Source organism: Arthroderma uncinatum (genome assembly GCF_011692745.1).
Source record: "Arthroderma uncinatum strain CBS 119779 chromosome Unknown scaffold1, whole genome shotgun sequence".
In the NCBI taxonomy this organism is placed as follows: domain Eukaryota; kingdom Fungi; phylum Ascomycota; class Eurotiomycetes; order Onygenales; family Arthrodermataceae; genus Arthroderma; species Arthroderma uncinatum.
The window spans coordinates 6,323,944-6,340,427 of NW_022983863.1; the positions used below are offsets into that span (position 1 = coordinate 6,323,944).

The 16,484-nt window shown below is 49.2% G+C and overlaps 6 protein-coding genes across 6 annotated transcripts; 3 read left to right on the forward strand and 3 right to left on the reverse strand.

Annotated features, from left to right (window-relative positions):
• Nucleotides 1–1,265: 1,265 nt before the first annotated feature.
• Nucleotides 1,266–2,989, forward strand: GIQ15_01874 (multidrug resistance protein fnx1; the record flags this gene model as incomplete). The annotated part of the gene is made up of 2 exons (XM_033549291.1): nt 1,266–1,470; nt 1,548–2,989. 2 exons carry the CDS (start codon nt 1,266–1,268, stop codon nt 2,987–2,989), a joined length of 1,647 nt encoding a protein of 548 aa, XP_033410242.1.
• Nucleotides 2,990–3,801: 812 nt separating this feature from the next.
• Nucleotides 3,802–5,691, forward strand: GIQ15_01875 (uncharacterized protein; the record flags this gene model as incomplete). The annotated part of the gene is made up of 1 exon (XM_033549292.1): nt 3,802–5,691. The coding sequence occupies one exon, from the start codon at nt 3,802–3,804 to the stop codon at nt 5,689–5,691; it is 1,890 nt and encodes a 629-aa protein (XP_033410243.1).
• A 700-nt stretch (nt 5,692–6,391) lies between these two features.
• Nucleotides 6,392–7,808, reverse strand: GIQ15_01876 (proteinase K; the record flags this gene model as incomplete). The annotated part of the gene is made up of 4 exons (XM_033549293.1): nt 6,392–6,633; nt 6,691–6,796; nt 6,856–7,410; nt 7,485–7,808. 4 exons carry the CDS (start codon nt 7,806–7,808, stop codon nt 6,392–6,394), a joined length of 1,227 nt encoding a protein of 408 aa, XP_033410244.1.
• Nucleotides 7,809–11,348: 3,540 nt separating this feature from the next.
• On the forward strand, nt 11,349–13,135 carry GIQ15_01877 (cytochrome P450; the record flags this gene model as incomplete). The annotated part of the gene is made up of 3 exons (XM_033549294.1): nt 11,349–11,549; nt 11,639–11,911; nt 11,981–13,135. The coding sequence occupies 3 exons, from the start codon at nt 11,349–11,351 to the stop codon at nt 13,133–13,135; spliced, it is 1,629 nt and encodes a 542-aa protein (XP_033410245.1).
• Nucleotides 13,136–13,273: 138 nt separating this feature from the next.
• GIQ15_01878 (aspartylglucosaminidase family protein) lies at nt 13,274–14,518 on the reverse strand (the record flags this gene model as incomplete). The annotated part of the gene is made up of 1 exon (XM_033549295.1): nt 13,274–14,518. The coding sequence occupies one exon, from the start codon at nt 14,516–14,518 to the stop codon at nt 13,274–13,276; it is 1,245 nt and encodes a 414-aa protein (XP_033410246.1).
• Nucleotides 14,519–15,219: 701 nt separating this feature from the next.
• On the reverse strand, nt 15,220–15,917 carry GIQ15_01879 (mitochondrial import inner membrane translocase subunit TIM17; the record flags this gene model as incomplete). Its single annotated transcript, XM_033549296.1, has 4 exons — nt 15,220–15,264; nt 15,325–15,479; nt 15,568–15,766; nt 15,849–15,917. The coding sequence occupies 4 exons, from the start codon at nt 15,915–15,917 to the stop codon at nt 15,220–15,222; spliced, it is 468 nt and encodes a 155-aa protein (XP_033410247.1).
• Between the last annotated feature and the right edge of the window lie 567 nt (nt 15,918–16,484).

The following is a 16,484-nucleotide window of genomic DNA, read 5'->3' on the forward strand; positions in this document are numbered from 1 at the left end:
GCTTACTCGAAGGAAGAGACATCTATCCACCAAACCGCAGTAGGTAGCAGTGCTCTCTATCCGAGGTAGCATTGTACCATCAGCGGGGTGATTCGGATCGTGTTGTGCAACTCTGGGAACATGCAGCAAGCTCCAGGTCCAGTGACACGGTAGCTGCGGGATATCGACATGGAGGAGCTTGAGCTCTCGTGTGATACGTCGGTTCATGGATCGACATCGTCCTCCTGCTCTATATAAAGCAATCATGCTGGCCAATGTCTCACTCCAGACCCATTCTGCGACCGGCTGTCGGCCGTCGTCGTTCCGCTGCGCCTACGCCATGGTGCATATATCAGAGTCAACAGGTTGAAGGAACTCCCAAGCCGATCCTGAAGCTGAAGCCGTGGAGTCGAAGAAATATTGCTCTCTTCCATATTGCAGGATGTTGTTTTCCATGCTGGAGAAAACCTTTAAAAAAAGCTGCAGCGTCGATCCCGCCAGTCACGTGGATGCAGGTCATGTGGTCGCTTGCTCGGACCTTCGGAGGCCGAACTCCGGCTTACATAAGCTTATTCTGATATCAAAATCGACCTCGATCCATGTTGAAGCTACAGAAGATACAGAAGATACAGCACTCCGTGAGTTCCGCCGGATAGATTGCTTGCTGTTGCCCGGCAGTGATATGCGAGAGGATGTGGACACGGCTGCTCACTTAATTCTCGGCGTTCGAGAATGTGTACGGAGTAGAGGTCGGACGAAGCGATCACAGACTCGTACAGTCCCACCGCTCAAAATGCCACGATCTAGCTTTGTTGCACGCAGTTTGCCTGTTTAATAAAGAGTAGATAAGGGTATGCTGACTGAGGGGGGCACATTTCTATGCATAGTTGCACCATTACCCTGTAGCCGAGCTGCCGAGGCCGTCGATATATAGCCCCTATTTCGAATGATTAGAGAATGGCCTTTCAGAAGATACTCCGTAACTCTTGCTGATAGAGCAATGAGAAACTCACCCTGGTGGCTGAGAACGATGGCTGAGAGCGATGGCTGGCTGGTTGACTGTAAATGAAAACTTTTAATGCGCTGCCTGTCTATACGGAACTCCCCCGTAACATGCTGCAACCCCACACGGTTTTACGGGCGAGAGAGTCAGAGAACGCAGAAGACACGACCGCTGCAGGAAGCAGCAGGTATGGACATATAATCCTTCTCCGAGGGACATCTGTGTATGAGGGCTGCGTGAAGCGAAGAACATTCCGCCGTGACAGCTGTGAGTGACTATCAGAATGGCCTCTGGGGTTCTGGATACCACGCATCCTCCGCCGTCAGAAACGTCCCCGTTGCTGGGTGATAGCTCTCGGGCAGAGGATGGTCCTTCAGATGAAGGAGAATCAGGCAACGCAGGCCTGCCGTTGGTGGAGGAGGTGGCCTTTGGCAAGCTTTTGACCATCCTGATGAGCACCTGGCTGGGGGTGTTTTTTGCAGCTCTCGGTATGTATCTTTCTTCTTCTTCTCTGCGAGGGCAAAGGTGGACTCTAGGTTGACGGATATATCTTCTTACCATGTAGATGGCACGATTGTTGCTACGATTTCCGCGCCGATATCATCCTCGTTCAACTCCCTATCGCTCATCTCATGGCTCGCCACGGCGTACCTTATCTCGAGCTCTGCCTGTCAGCCCATCAGCGGCAAGCTGACGGATATATTCTCCCGTCGTACCGGGCTGGTCGTCTCCAACATCCTCTTTGGAGTCGGTAACCTGATTTGCGGCCTTGCCACGAGAGAATGGGTCATGATCGTTGGGCGTACGATTGCCGGTATGGGCGGAGGTGGACTCACGGCCATATCAACGTTCATCACCTCTGACCTGGTCCCGCTACGCAAGAGAGGTATCTGGCAGGGCGTTGGCAACATCTGCTTTGGAGTCGGAAGCGGTCTCGGTGGCATATTTGGCGGCTACGTGAATGATAACTGGGGATGGCGATGGGCATTCCTCATCCAGGTACCCTTTATCGTCGTCTCTGCTATTCTTGTCTGGATCTACGTCGATATACCCGTCAGAGTCACGGATACGTCTCGGTGGAAGAGGATCGATTTCCTTGGTGCCGGAACTCTGGTCTGCGCTCTGGTTCTGTTTCTTCTTGGGCTCAATTCTGGCGGCAACCAAGTGCCTTGGACTCATCCCTTGGTCCTCACCACGATTCCGTTATCGGTGGTGCTTCTGGCGGCATTCATCTATATCGAGGACAAAGTTGCTCCAGAACCGATTATCCCGGTCCGTCTGCTCATGGACCGCACCGTGTTGTCGTGCTGCTTGACCAATTGGTTTATCACCATGGCTGTCTTCGCCCTCTTCATCTATATACCACTCTTCCTACAGGTGCAGGGTTACTCAGCGACCTTAGCCGGGACTCGGCTCGTTTCACAGGCTCTCGGTACTTCCATAGGCTCGCTGGGCTCGGGATACCTGATGCGCATGACCGGGCGTTACCTATACTTCAACTACGGCTCTGTCACCTTTATCGCCATCGGCACAGCGCTGATATGCACTCTCAACCTCGCAACACCAGCCATGCCGCCCTTCCTCTACCTGTTCATCTCGGGCTTAGGATACGGCGGTATGCTCACCGCCACCCTAGTGGCCATCATCGCGGCCGTGGACCATGAACACCAAGCAGTGGTTACGTCTGCGTCTTATGCGTTCCGTAGCACTGGAAGCTCGATCGGTATATCCGTTGCCTCAGCTGTATTCCAGAACCTCCTCAGGTCTGGCCTCTGGTCCCGTCTCGGACACCTGGGTGACGCGGAAAAAATCATCCGCAAGATTACAGAACGCTTTGAGGAGATCAGCCATCTTCCTCCGGGGATAGCAGCAATCGTTCGTGACTGCTACATGGGCGCTCTCCGAGCGGTATTCCTGACCACCTTGGGGCTCGCTGCCTTGGGTGTGTTGGCAAGTTTGGCGATGAAGGAGCATAAGCTACATATGAATCTGGCGCGCAAGGACTGAGCAAGGCATAGAACATGTACTCCGTACTCTGTAGATAGCGCAAATGATCTTGTCTATTCTCTATCTATGTCTATATTCTCAAATTTTGATAGATGTTGGTGGCGGCCGAACCGAATATAATCCACCAAATAAACTTCCCGTAAACCAGCTCCATAAGTATTCACTTCTCGCTTGGTCCGATTTTCCATCAAAAGCAGCTCAAGTTCTCTTTGCGTGCATCATACAACCAGGGCCGTGTTATCAAAAAAAAATCAAAGGCCGAAATTTGGCGCAAAGGTATGTGACGCCAGGCTCAACCAGGTTGCTTTATCTTGCGGTCGATCTCAGCTGTGACGGTGGCTTTCTGTCAGGCCAAGTCCAAAGAGCTTCCCCGACAACAGACTCCTCCATATAAAAGAGGCAAGCTGCTTCTCTGTATTCTGCATAGGTATTAATATTGTTTGCTATATCCTAGGTTATCACCTCACAACGACCATCCTCCGCTCGATCGAAGACGCCGTCGCTCTGTCGCCTCCGCTCTCTTGGAATGCGACTTGGGCGTACATGCATGGCCTTGCAGAGGACTTGAAGAGATGAGAGAGCTCCCCAGCCGCAAGGGCGAAGAATTATATCACCACGTCGTGCTTATCTGCAGCTTTAGGCGATCATTTTGAATTTAAACGGCCAATAATAGCGATTTGGGCTGGAAACCCGGCGCCCATCTTTTGGATACATCGCCAGCTCTACCGATGCCCATGCAAATGGCGGTCGGGATAAAACAACTACTGAGTGGAGAACGCCTGGATCCAAACGCTACGTCAAAATTCGAAATCATGAGTCCTGCGCATATCAATGCCGGACCTCGAGATGCAAATCCGACAACTACCGGCGGCCCCGATAGCGATGAATGCGCAAACAATATACGGCTTGACGAGGGTATAATGGACAGGAGTAACGGTGCACCACGGCTCAGGCAGGCCGGTCCACGGTCCAAGCGGGTTCTCCTGTCAACCAGCACACCGTTTGCGGATACGATCGTTCGCTCACTCTACCGAGACCCCGACGTCGAGCTCCGGTTAATAGTACCGCAAGGGTTGGAGGTTGGGCAAAATGAATTAGAAAACGTCAGATATTATGAAGATGCACCACAACGGGTTACGGACACGACTAGCCAGCCTTTGAGGGGACAGTTCAATATGACGGCTGCTAATCTTGCAGACTGGGCAGATTTGTTGATCATAAGCCCCATGGATGCTGGAACACTTGGGTCAATGGTTTGTGGACTGACTACGAGCCTTACGTTGACTCTGCTGCGAGGCTGGGATGTTTCTAAGTCTGTTATTCTTGTTCCAGGGATGACTGCCCGCCAGTGGGTCGCCCCTATCACTAGGAGGCATCTTGACGATATACAAGTGTTCTGGCCGTGGGTAAAGGTAATTCCTCCCATTCTTTCTAAGTTTGAAGCCCCTGATCGGCTTGTAGAGTTGCCCTGGGACGGGCGAGAATCATTCTACGACGAAATCAGAAAAGGCCTGGGGTGGTCTGTCAAGATAGATGGCGAAGGTATCCCAATTGTCGGACAGTCGAGTTTGCGAGAGACCGAAACCGAAAGGGCGCAGAACGGGTTGGATGGAAGCCCCCAATCCGCCAGCCTTCAATCAGGCCAAAGCTTTTCCTCGCAGACTACAGTTTCGCATCCCACTTCTACCGAACCAGCCCTCCCGTCCGAATTATTATCGATGATCTTTGAAGCCCTTGGTGACTGGGAGACCGCTGCTGCAGTGGGTGTGTACACCCGAATACCAATTCCCGAACAGTGGAAACCCCTAATACCCCGTTCATATACCTCGCAATGTACACTTGAATATGCAATCCTAAAACGGCCGTTCTCCGAAATCGAACAATACCTCTCCTCAGCTTCGCCGTGGAAACCGCTATCAATGCTATCTGCGCATCTTATTCTCAAATTCTCCCGCATAGACATTTTAGATTTCATCATCACATCCAGATCAGATATTTTCTGGTCTACACCGCGACTCCTAAACCTCCCATTCCGCGCTTCAGCTATATATGGCAACACAGCTCTCCTCGATTGGTGGCTTCATTGCACCGAGCTACCGAAGAAAGATTATTTAACAGATGCGATGGACTCTGCTTCACGTGCTGGATTTATCCATGTTCTTGAATGGTGGCGAAAATCTGGCTTACCGCTCCTATATACAGAACGCGCCCTAGAGTCAGCTTCAGCAGAAGGCCACATAGCCGTCCTATCCTGGTGGAGGAATGCCTCTGAATGCTCTCCGGAGCACGCCCTACCACTCAAAATCGGCAAATCTGTCCTCCTTGCGGCCCAGTCTGGGAGGACGAATTCAATAGCCTGGTGGGATCAATCGGGCATACCATACTCGTATACCGAATCTGTGGCTCGCATCGCCAGTACGCATGGTCACGTTCCTGTTTTGGAACTTTGGTATAAATTGAAAGGCTCCAAGATGATCTTTGATAACCAGGTTCTGGTCGGTGCTACGAAGAACGGGCATGTGGATGTTCTTGAATGGTGGCGAAGAAGCGGATTACACGTCGAATTTAAGACGTGTGATATAGAAGAGGCACTGGAAGACGCAATATCTGGCACTGAAGAGCGGGTACGCCGGTGGTGGGAGAGAAATGGTTTAAATTTGGGCGTTGGGACGAGTGAGTGGATGAAGGTTAAGGTCCTTTAAATTGATATATCCTCTTTCTCTTATTATTATTTTTCTAATCTATCAAGCGGAGAGACACTCCCTCCATCACTATTCTATATATGAGCATGTTGCATTAATATAGAGAAAATAAAACAGCTAATTAAATAACATTATTCATTCCTGCTAAAGGATTTCAGTATGGTAACCAAATGCGGACAGTTACATTGCCGCTTTTAGACGCTTTGTTTTCCACGTGGTTTGACAACACGCCGCTTTAAAACAACGCTTAACGCATTTAAACCTCAGCCACAACCTTAACCGAGTTATGCTTAATAGATCAATCAGGCAACCCTGGCTAAAGGATCTCGTTACCGATGTCTATGGCAGGCTATGTGTACCATGGAAGATTCTAGCTATTAAAAGGAGAAGAAATAAGAGCTACTGCAAATACTCGTTTTCAATGGGTCACAAGGGAAGTGGTATTGATGTTAAACACAATCTATTGGTATATGTATACAGTATAGACCAGTATAATGATGGTGGCATGGCCACAAATAAGAAGGGGGTAGCGGGTAGTAACTATTTACAATTGTCACGAAGTTCCAACTCTACTTCTCCCAAATATATACGAAGAAAAAGAACGAATAAAGAAGGTAGGCGCGTAAAGGTTGGCGCGTATCTTGGCCTGTCAATGGGGACGGGGCTCCAGAGCAAGTCCTCTATAGTAGGGCGCACCAATTTATTTGCCGCTGCCATTCTGGATGAGCTTGGAGGTGGTGTCCTGGCCGGGGTTCTTCACGGCATCGATGGACATCTCCTTGATGGTATCGCAGAGACCAGGGCCACCAGCCTTGCCCAATCCAATAAGGTAGGCAGCGAGACCGCAAACGTGAGGGGAGGCCATGGAGGTACCAGAGAGGACCTGGGAGCCGTTGCCGGGTTTGGCGGAAGTAATCTCGTTTCCAGGAGCATAGACATCGACTAGATGGGAAGCGTTAGCTTAGATACTATTTGAATGGAAGCGCCGGGTCGACTTACCGAGAGAGCCCCAGTTGGAGAAATCGGCCTTGGAATCATCCTCAGAAGAGGCAGCAACAGTACAGATAGATGGCTCAGAAGCAGGGGAAGAGGTTTTGGCATCGGCCTGTGAGTGCGTATTAGCTAGGCCCATTTGGGATATGTAAGGATTGATTTTTGACTCACATTCTCGTTACCAGCGGCAACAGCGAGGAAGATACCCGCATCGGCGATAGCCTTAGCAGCTGCGTTGGAGGCCTCAGAGAAAGGTCCACCAAGGGACATGTTCATAACAGCCTTGTTGGCAGCCTTCACAGTACCGTTGCCGCCCTGCTTGGCGTCGTTGGTAGCCCACTCCATACCCTTAATGACACCAGAGTTGGAGCCAGAGCCCTCACAGTCAAGGACCTTAACAGCAACGATCTTAGCCTTCTTAGCAAGACCGTAGGTAGTACCAGCAACAGTGCCAGAAACGTGGGTTCCATGGCCATTGCAGTCCTCATCTCTGTCATCAGCAAAGTTGTTGCCCCAGACAGCACGACCGGCGAATTCTCCGTGCTTGATATCGGTACCAGTATCGATGATGTAAGCAGTGGCACCCTCACCGGCGGTGTCGTCGTAATAGTAGGTGCTTCCGCCGGCCTCTTTAGAGCCAACGCGGGCAAGACCCCAAGAAGGAACATTGTCCTGCTGGGTGAGGGCGGAGATCTTGACAACAGTGTCACGCTCGATGAATTTGACCTACCCAGCCAGCGTCCGTTAGTCAACGTATTTTCGCTGTGGCGGGCTAAATATAGGCTAAATGCATCACTTACATCTTCGTGGTTGGAGATGTCCTTGATCATAGCCTCATCGAAGTGACCAGAGTAGCCCATAAAGCCAGTTCCGAACTTGTAGGTGTGCTTCATGCCACCCATGGGCTCAGCCTTAGCGCCACGGCGCATTGGGCGGCGGCGGTAGGTGCGGTCAACCCAAGCGGTGTGGGTGTCAAAGGCCTCGTGAGACAAGTTATCCTTCATAACAACAATATACTTGTCAGCGATGGTCTCGGCGCCAGGGCCGGCTTCCAGAATCTTGGCAGCATTGACAGTAGAGAACGCCGCCAGGGCGAGGGGGAGGGCCGTAGCAATGAAACCCATGGTTGATAATAAATATGTTGGTAACTGGGGATGGTCAAGAAGAAAAACTGTTGGCTGTTGATGAGGAGGAAAGAATCAGAAGTTCTGGCGGGAGACAGAGGCCTTGATATAGATGTGGGATGGCGGGCAAAAGCGAACCGCACTCCATCCCTAACGCAGTGTCGTCGTAATCCACTCCCCCCTCCCGTCAAAGATCAGGTATTTTTGCGTCATCTGGAGAATGCTCAGCTTGAAACACCCGCTACTATAGTAAAACGCTTCTCAAATGGTATAATTATAGTATCGCAACAGAATAGTTTGAAACCAAGGTATGTCAAAGGTCGATCTTCCATCGAAATGTAACTCTCGCTTACCGCGTAGAGCAAAGATTATCAAGAGAAGGCGGCCGGTGTCCGATGTCGATCGCTCTCAGGGCGTGGTGAGTGGAGATATACTGTATGTTATCGCGCAAGAGGAGAGTCAGACAGGAGTTGACCAATAGCAAAGTTAACTTTGCTCGGGGGTTCTCGAAGCAAACGCAGATCTGATTGCTTAATACGATAAACGGTGTTCAAAGATTGGCCCCCGCACTCCACGAGATATCAAGCAAGGGGCCATCGTGCGGAGAATTTAACTGAAGAATCCCAGACGACCCAGCATAAATCTTGGCGACAAGACATTCAGTAGGGCCAGGATCCCAGCAGCATTCTAGGAACAGGAACCCTAAATATCACAAGCTCAACCTTGGACTTTCGGCATCCTATCAAACTCAGGTTGAGTATATTCCCACTACACTGCCAAAAAGATGTGTAAATCTCATTGTGGCGTGCTGAATGGTGGCCTCAGTCTGCATTAAACTCGCTGCCAGCCAAAATGGAAGTGCAATGCGAAGATGTTGGCGATGGGGACATGTTGATACAGTGGAGAGAACCCACGCATTCTAACACGGCCTAGGGTTTCGAGAAGCTTTGGCGCTGAACCTTGATTGGAAGAGCCCTGGCCGCTGTAACCTTTGCTCGCTCGAATGGAACGGGGAGAATGGCATTTTAGGTCTAGCAAAGATATTAGTGCTCGGAACTTATATGATGATTCAACGGTGCGTATTCTTGCCGCCCCCTCAGACCTGGCTCTTTAGAACAACCCTGTCGCCATTGGGCCTTTTCCCCTTGCCGCCGGCTTCTAGAAGGGCGTGCGTGATTGGATATCTCGCCCACCTTTCAAGTCTCTAAGAGATAGGGCGTGCGGAGAGTCCTATCGTTCGCATCTCACACGACCGGAGATGACCGTGCAAGAAGATGACCAGACAGAGGTCCTACCGCCATGCCAGGATCATAACCAAGCTCCCGCACCACCGTTAAAGTAAATGCCTGCCTCGTGCGTCGTATATCCTAGCTCGGACTATATCCACGTTGCCCGCAGGGTGTTCATGATAGCTGATAGTCGACCTTGGGATGCATCGATCAGCAACGGTGGCAAGTTGAACTCCCTGCATTGCTCAAGGCAGATACGCATGACCATAAACTGGGGCCTCAGAAGGAAGGGATTGAGTGAGGGGATACAAGCATAATGCATCAAGCACATCATCTCAGCATACAGCCATGTACACTGTCGAGACGAGATGTAATTATCTGATATCAACAATCTCAAATGTGTAGAAAATTTTGAGGTCGACAGCCCTGATTACGTCATGATTACAGATCACGTGTTCTCACATCGTTGCAAAACATTTTCTCGCTTTCTTCGTCTCCGTATACAGAATGCAAAATGGGAAGAGATGACGACGCAATGGGTGGTAGTCATGATCACATTTCGTCAAGGACAGAGCTAAAACCATTCAGGCAATCGAGTCCAGAATGAGCTGGATGCAAAATGGAGAGCCAAGCTGCAAGTCGGGAGGTTGGTCTGCTTCGTACATGTCGATATACGAAGGTGACGATGCCAACAACTTCATACAAGCCGCGTCTGCCCTCTGCAGCTTCATTTCTTTTGTGCAGAGCATCCTGCTCAACGTGCGTGCAGCACACATCCACTTTTTACTTGTCAATGAAGGCGAACGAGGACGACTATTTGCAGTATCGCATGGCCCACTGGCTCTACTAATTATGGAGATTCGATGAAGCATTAGCATGTTTCAGGGTATCGAGGAAATACCTATAACTTTCCGAAAGTTTACGAGTTCTTAGGCATTCCAGTGTAAGGGCCACTACCAACGTGCTAGTACACAGCAGGTGTGTCCCTACAGTAAAGGTGAAAAGACTGCACCCACTAGATACACGAAGGATTCGTCAAAGGAGAGAAACCAGAAGAAGAGCTCTGCGAAGGCGACGCGACCGCTAGTCAGAGGACATTGGAGAATACGTCTCATACTGATTTACCATAGATACTGTTCTATGGTGGTAAAGCTCATTTAATCGTACAGTGTGTTAAATTCTTCTGAAGAATATATCAGTCTCAAACCTCACACGCGCAGGACTGGATTTTACAAACCGCTTTGAGGTATACCTAGTTGGTCTAGGGTGACCAACTCCAGTGCAGCAAGCAAGTTTCTCGCATTCCGAAAACTCTCTGTAGCAATATCTGTTATCATAACGCAACAACGTGTATGCGAACAAGAGTTCGAGCCATTTGCCGAAATCACAAGAGCTGAACAGACCGAGTCGGCAGCTGACCCTTCAGATATGTCACAATTTTAGAGTCGTCGATACATATCTTCTTTATGTTTGATGGTTGGGTTGGCAGTTTGCTGGGTATTATCATCGTTATCGCCAGCATAGTTCAATGGCAGCTTTACTGTGATGCCATCCCATCGAATAACGTCTCCGGCTTCACCATAACCAAGGATGGGATCACAGAGAGGAGTTCCATCCAGGTTTAGGAATGGAGAGGACATCGTAGGAAAGAAAAATTGAACATTCAGGGAACTACGCTCCTGAAAATGTAGAGCAAAATGAGCATAGCAATTCGGCGAAGAGAAAGTCAAATGGAAATAAAATATTTACTTAAATAATGCATAGTCAATCACCTAACTATTATTTCTGTTAGATACCCTTGTTGGGTACAACTCGTTCATATATACCTAATGGTTTGAACACTATGTTATATACCCTTGGTGCTTCTACCATATAGCATTATAGAAAACATATTTATTTAAAGATAATCCTTTTTAGATAAGAAGTATTTACTCTCTAAACTACCCCCTAAACCTTCTCTATTTAGGTACTCTTTAGGCCTAAGAGCTAGTAAAACAAAGAGTAGAGAGCCAGAAAGGTGTGAATGTATCAACTTACTAACAATTCAACCTCTCAATGTAACAACGCAGCAGCTAAATATTACATTCTATCAAGGACAACGTAACAATTACTCTGGTATATACCACGGATGAAATGGAGACTCCGTTGACTTGACTGCAGTATCTAACAAGGCAGACCCGGAGGGTTTTATTCTCCGAGCGCCGTGCGTAGGGATGAGATTCAGCCGCTCGGTTCTTGCTACATATCTCCAGCTTGCGGAGGGAGAAGCATCTCAGACGTCGAGTCCAGTTATTGACTTACATTTATCGATATGGCCGCCTCACTTGGTCTCGGCCTGTCTGTTGTCCTAGCGATTCTCCTGGTTTCTTATTTCCCTGAGTATTCGATATCCGGATCGTTTACGTGGACATTCCCTGCCATCTTTACGGTGTACCTCATCGTCCAAGGAGTGTATTCCGTCATTCTATATCCTATATTCTTCACGCCCTACAAAAATATACCTGTCGCACCAGTAAGTCTGGGAATGACCTCTGGACCATGGTGTTATCGCAACATCCAGCCTATTAACAGCTGCAATACCTTGCTGACTCTCGTTTAAAGGGCCGAAGCATTTGGAATGGTCATTTCAAAATACTACAGGCAGCGACACAAGGCTCTCCCAGCGCGAAATGGACTCGAGAAGTCCCCAACAACGGGCTTATCCGCTTTTACTTCATGTTAAACCGGGAGCGGCTGCTAGTTACCTCAACCAAGGCGCTGGCAGATGTGCTGGTTCACAGGGCATATGACTTTGAGAAATCGCGGGCGCTGGTTGCGTCCCTGGAATGGATTACTGGAACTGGTGTCCTCCTTGCTGAAGGAGACGTGCATAGGGTAAGACGAAATATGGTTGCATCTAGGATTGATATGCCATCGCCATGGATAACTAACAGCATTCGATAGGCCCAAAGAAAGAATTTGAACCCAGCATTCTCATTCCGTCATATCAAGCAGCTCTATCCAATCTTCTGGCAAAAATCATTGGAGATGGCTGACAAGATTGAACAAACCATCAGCGGGTTGCAAGAAGATAAAAAGGTCATCTCCTTCGGAGCCTTCACCGGGAACGCAACTCTCGAAATCATCGGCCTAGCCGGCATGGGCTACGATTTAGAATCAGTCCACGAGCTTTGTGAAGAATATCAGAAGATGTTGTCACCCGCCCCTCCCATGACGAAAGTGATTCAAATGATCACATTTATGATCTCACCAGAACTCTTTTTCTATTTACCACTACCATATGTAACGCAGGTTCGCGCAGCATCTCAGAAAATCCGCGATATATCACGTCAACTTATCCAGCGGAAACTACAAGAACTCTCTGATAAGAAGCTAGATGATTCAAGCGGTGATATAATATCCGTAGCCCTTGAGAGTGGCAACTTTACGGAAGACGGTCTAGCCGACCAAATAATGACCTTTCTGGCGGCTGGCCATGAAACGACGTCAACCTCCCTTCAATATGGAACACATATTTTGTGCACGCACCCTGATATCCAAAAACGGCTACGAGACGAGGTTAGGATTATGATGACAGCCCCTAGACTAGTTGCGGGCCCAGACGGTTCACCCTGTGGACTTGCATCCTTTATCGATTCAATGCCTTACCTCAACGCATTCTGTAACGAGCTCTTCCGCTTCTATCCTCCAGTTACGGTCACATCCCGTCAAGCCGCTCGTGACACAACCATAGCTGGCCATCCGATTAAAAAGGGAACGCATATTGTTATTGCACCAAGGGCAACAAATCGTAACCCTGAGTTCTGGGGCCCAGACGCAGATGTATTTAACCCGGATCGCTGGCTAGCGCCTGGCTGTACTAATACTGGTGGAGCAGAAAGTAATTATGCTTTCCTCACTTTCATACATGGGCCACGAAGCTGTATTGGGAGTGGGTTCGCGAAGGGTGAATTGATGTGTTTGATCGCTGCACTGGTATGGAGGTTTGAGATGGAGCTCGAGGACCCCGAGAAGGAAATGGAAATCACTCCTGGTCTTACAAATAAGCCCAAAGATGGAGTTAGGGCAAGGCTCAGGGTTTTGAGGGACGGTAGGTAGAAGTAGTATATGCCCCACGTAAGATATTTCTATGTACATAGGCCAGGGAGTCAAGATATCTACATTTCTTGCGTTATATCAAAGGCAATCCTTGTAGGATGGACCTCTACATCTGGCGTGTGTATCTCAGTAATATATCTAGTTGTAGTACTCATCTCTAAACACCATCATTCTCTCTCTCAACACGCCGTCGGCGTCCTCCTCCGTCCAAGCGCGAATCATACCTCCACCGTTGAAGTCAAACACCACCTTCCCCTTGAGCAGGCCCTCATTTTGACCGTCTTCCGCGTTGCTCGGTACTTCAGCCTCGATGCCAATGATTCCGCCTGATCCCTCACCTGTTTTCCCCCATCGGGGACCCGCAGAACGTTGAAGTTCTCCACCCGGTCCGGCGATGGCAGTGACAGCATCAGCCAGTGATACTTTTGTGCCCAGTTTCACCAACGAGGCAGCCGAGTGAGCAGCGGCCACACGGACGAACGAGTCACCGTTCCCCGTACCAGACATTCCGAGAGCCCGTCGAGACGAAGAGTCAGGCGCATCCCAGGACTCAGCCCAGAATCCAGCACCGAGAGTAGGTGTATCACCAATCCTGCCGGGTAACTTGTTCGTCAGGCCGCCAGTGCTTGTGGCAGCGGCTATATTCCCCCATTGATCTAGACATACGCAACCGACCGTTCCCTGGCTGAGATATTTGTTGATCTCTTGGATAGACTCAGGAGCGCCATCATGGTCGATTGTCGCCCCTTTGCCGAGCCCTCTTATATGTTCATCCCAACGTTTTTGGGTGAAGAACCATTCGTCTGGTTTGAATTCTAGGCCCCATTCTTTCGCGAGAGCTTCTACGTACGGCCCGCAGAGGTGGGAATGCATGCTTCCTCCATGCTTTCCGGCGTCATCCTCGCCATCTCGTAGTAGCACTTCCCTAGCCAACTGCACTGGGTGTCGAACGTTTTTGATCATCATCACGCCGGCACCACGCTTAACTTGCGCCCGTTTCACGTCTGCGGATCCTTGTGATTCTGGCAGCAGTGAACAGACCATAACAGATGCTTCCATCTCATGGGTTCCAGTAGTTGTGAACACACTGCCCCTACCGCAGTTGAATATCTCATCATCTTCCATTAGCGAAACGGCATGAACTGCGGCGTCAAGAGCAGAGCCTGGGGAGCCATCATTGCCATCTCCGCTTTCTCCTTGCTCGCCATTGAGCAAGGCAAGAGTAGAGCGAAGGTATTTCAAGAGCGAGGCACGGTATTTTTCGTACAACTCTGGCGGGATTCGTGAGCGTTCAATATTCCCCGCACCGCCATGCATAATAACCGCCGGCCTGAATCGCGGGCGCGGCGTCGCCTTCTCTGAGGGTACATAAGTGACCGTCATTGTCCTAATATAAAGTCAGATAACGAGAGAGCGGAAGTATTATCCTGACGTATCGAGAGCTTCTCCCCGACCTTCGCCTTTTCGGTTATCCAACTTATGCGGGGAGAAACAAGGGGAGAGGTCACGTGAATATAAGAACTGAATATATCCATAGATCAATCAAAACAATTGTAATTGTGATGGCTTTTTCACTGAAATATGTAAGTAATGTACAGGGCGCAGATAGTATTCTCGCTTTCCAACAATCATTAGCGCCAAAAGGAGAAGAGAAATTGGTGTCTTTCCATGACAGTCTAAGACGCATTTGTAGTGCATCTGGACAATGGAACGTGTTAATAAGGATGTAGCTGGGTGAAATCAAGGCCGATCAAAGTGGGAGCCGCGGGGTGTAGGCGTGAAGGGGTTCCCTATCATAGAAAGACATTGCCAAAGAAATTCGGAGTTTAATAATGACATTATTTGAAAAAAAGACAAGCATTGAAAGGGAAAGCGGGAAAAGGGGAACACAAATGAACATCATCTATTTGTAACCCATGCCCCTGAAAAAATCAGACCTAATAACTCCAGATGAGATGGGAAGCTGTGGGAGGAAATGGACGTGACGCTTGATCCGAGGTGCTAGAAAGTAGGCGTTGATTGGATCTGTTGATGCGAGGGAGGTGTGAAGTATGCGGCCAAATTGGTATATAGAATCGAGTTGATTAGGCAGTCATTTTGTCTGGTGAGCCGCTAGGTGGTGGTGGTGCCTGTAGGGTATATTCGTTAGTTCGGGCCAACAAATGGAAAGGGGCAGAAATATATCTCACGTCTAATCTGGTATTATCGGCCATCATTCTCTGGAATCCAATACCAACACCCTCAATAACGGCCAAGAAACAAGCACACATAATGGCTGAGTTTCGTGCCGCTCTCATTCCACCACGAATGGCGAGCGCACCACCAGTGAAGAACCCGGCAATAACTGCAAATCGTTAGCTAATCCGTTCCAAAGGAACACCGGTCGACTTCCACCCCCCGACCTCTCCTTTCTTATCCGCTTGTTGACGTACTGGCATTATATGGATCCTCCTTCTTCCTTATTCCCTTAACCGTGCAGTCGAATGTCGAAAACAAGCCACCCCAGACACCGAAGTTACCGCCTAGAACGGGTGCGCGAGCCTTGATAGCTGTGATAGCGCCTATTCTTCGTTCGCCGTACGGACTGTTTCGGAACCCTTTCACGCCGTGCCAGACTGCGCCACCGATGGCCTAATAAACAACAAGTCAGCTTAACAGTACCAATGGGGATAGTGCTATAGGGTACGGTAGCAAGAGAGAGGAATAAACGTACACCCATGCTAAAAGCACCACCGAAATCACTGAGAATGACATAGGGACACGGGTCGCGAGTGTGATCCATTATGTCGGAGGAGTGGGTGTGTAAGGTATTATAGTATTATTAAACGGTTGCAATCGTGTAAGTCGAATCAACTTCCTAGCCTAGCAAGAATAACAGGCCAGCCTGGTCCGGTGTATTGTACAGATCCTGGGTTATGAAGAATTTTTTTTTCAATCGATAAACCGAGTAAAGGGCGTTAGGATATTATAACCGCTATACCGATGACGGCTGGCTGTCCGTCTATAAAGGAGCGGAACAGGGAGAAAAGAAGAATGGACGGTGGGTTCTGCTGCGTCGAGATGGTGTTTTTGCACCGTTCTTCGTCTTCGTCTTTCGTCTTTCTTGATGCTTTGAAGATCGAAATATTTTCGTGGTCACGTGCTATCATGTGACGTGCCTCTTGGACTTTGTCGTTTTGCAGCCTCGCAAGAAGAACGAAGTCGAGGACACGGAGGGACACGGAGGCAGAGATACATGCTCGAGGCTACGATGTGCAGTGGGCAGAGTCGATAGATTGACTAGGATATTGCTCTTCTTTATATTCCGTGTCATCTGGGTTTATATGACCATCTTTATCGGCCTCGCAGG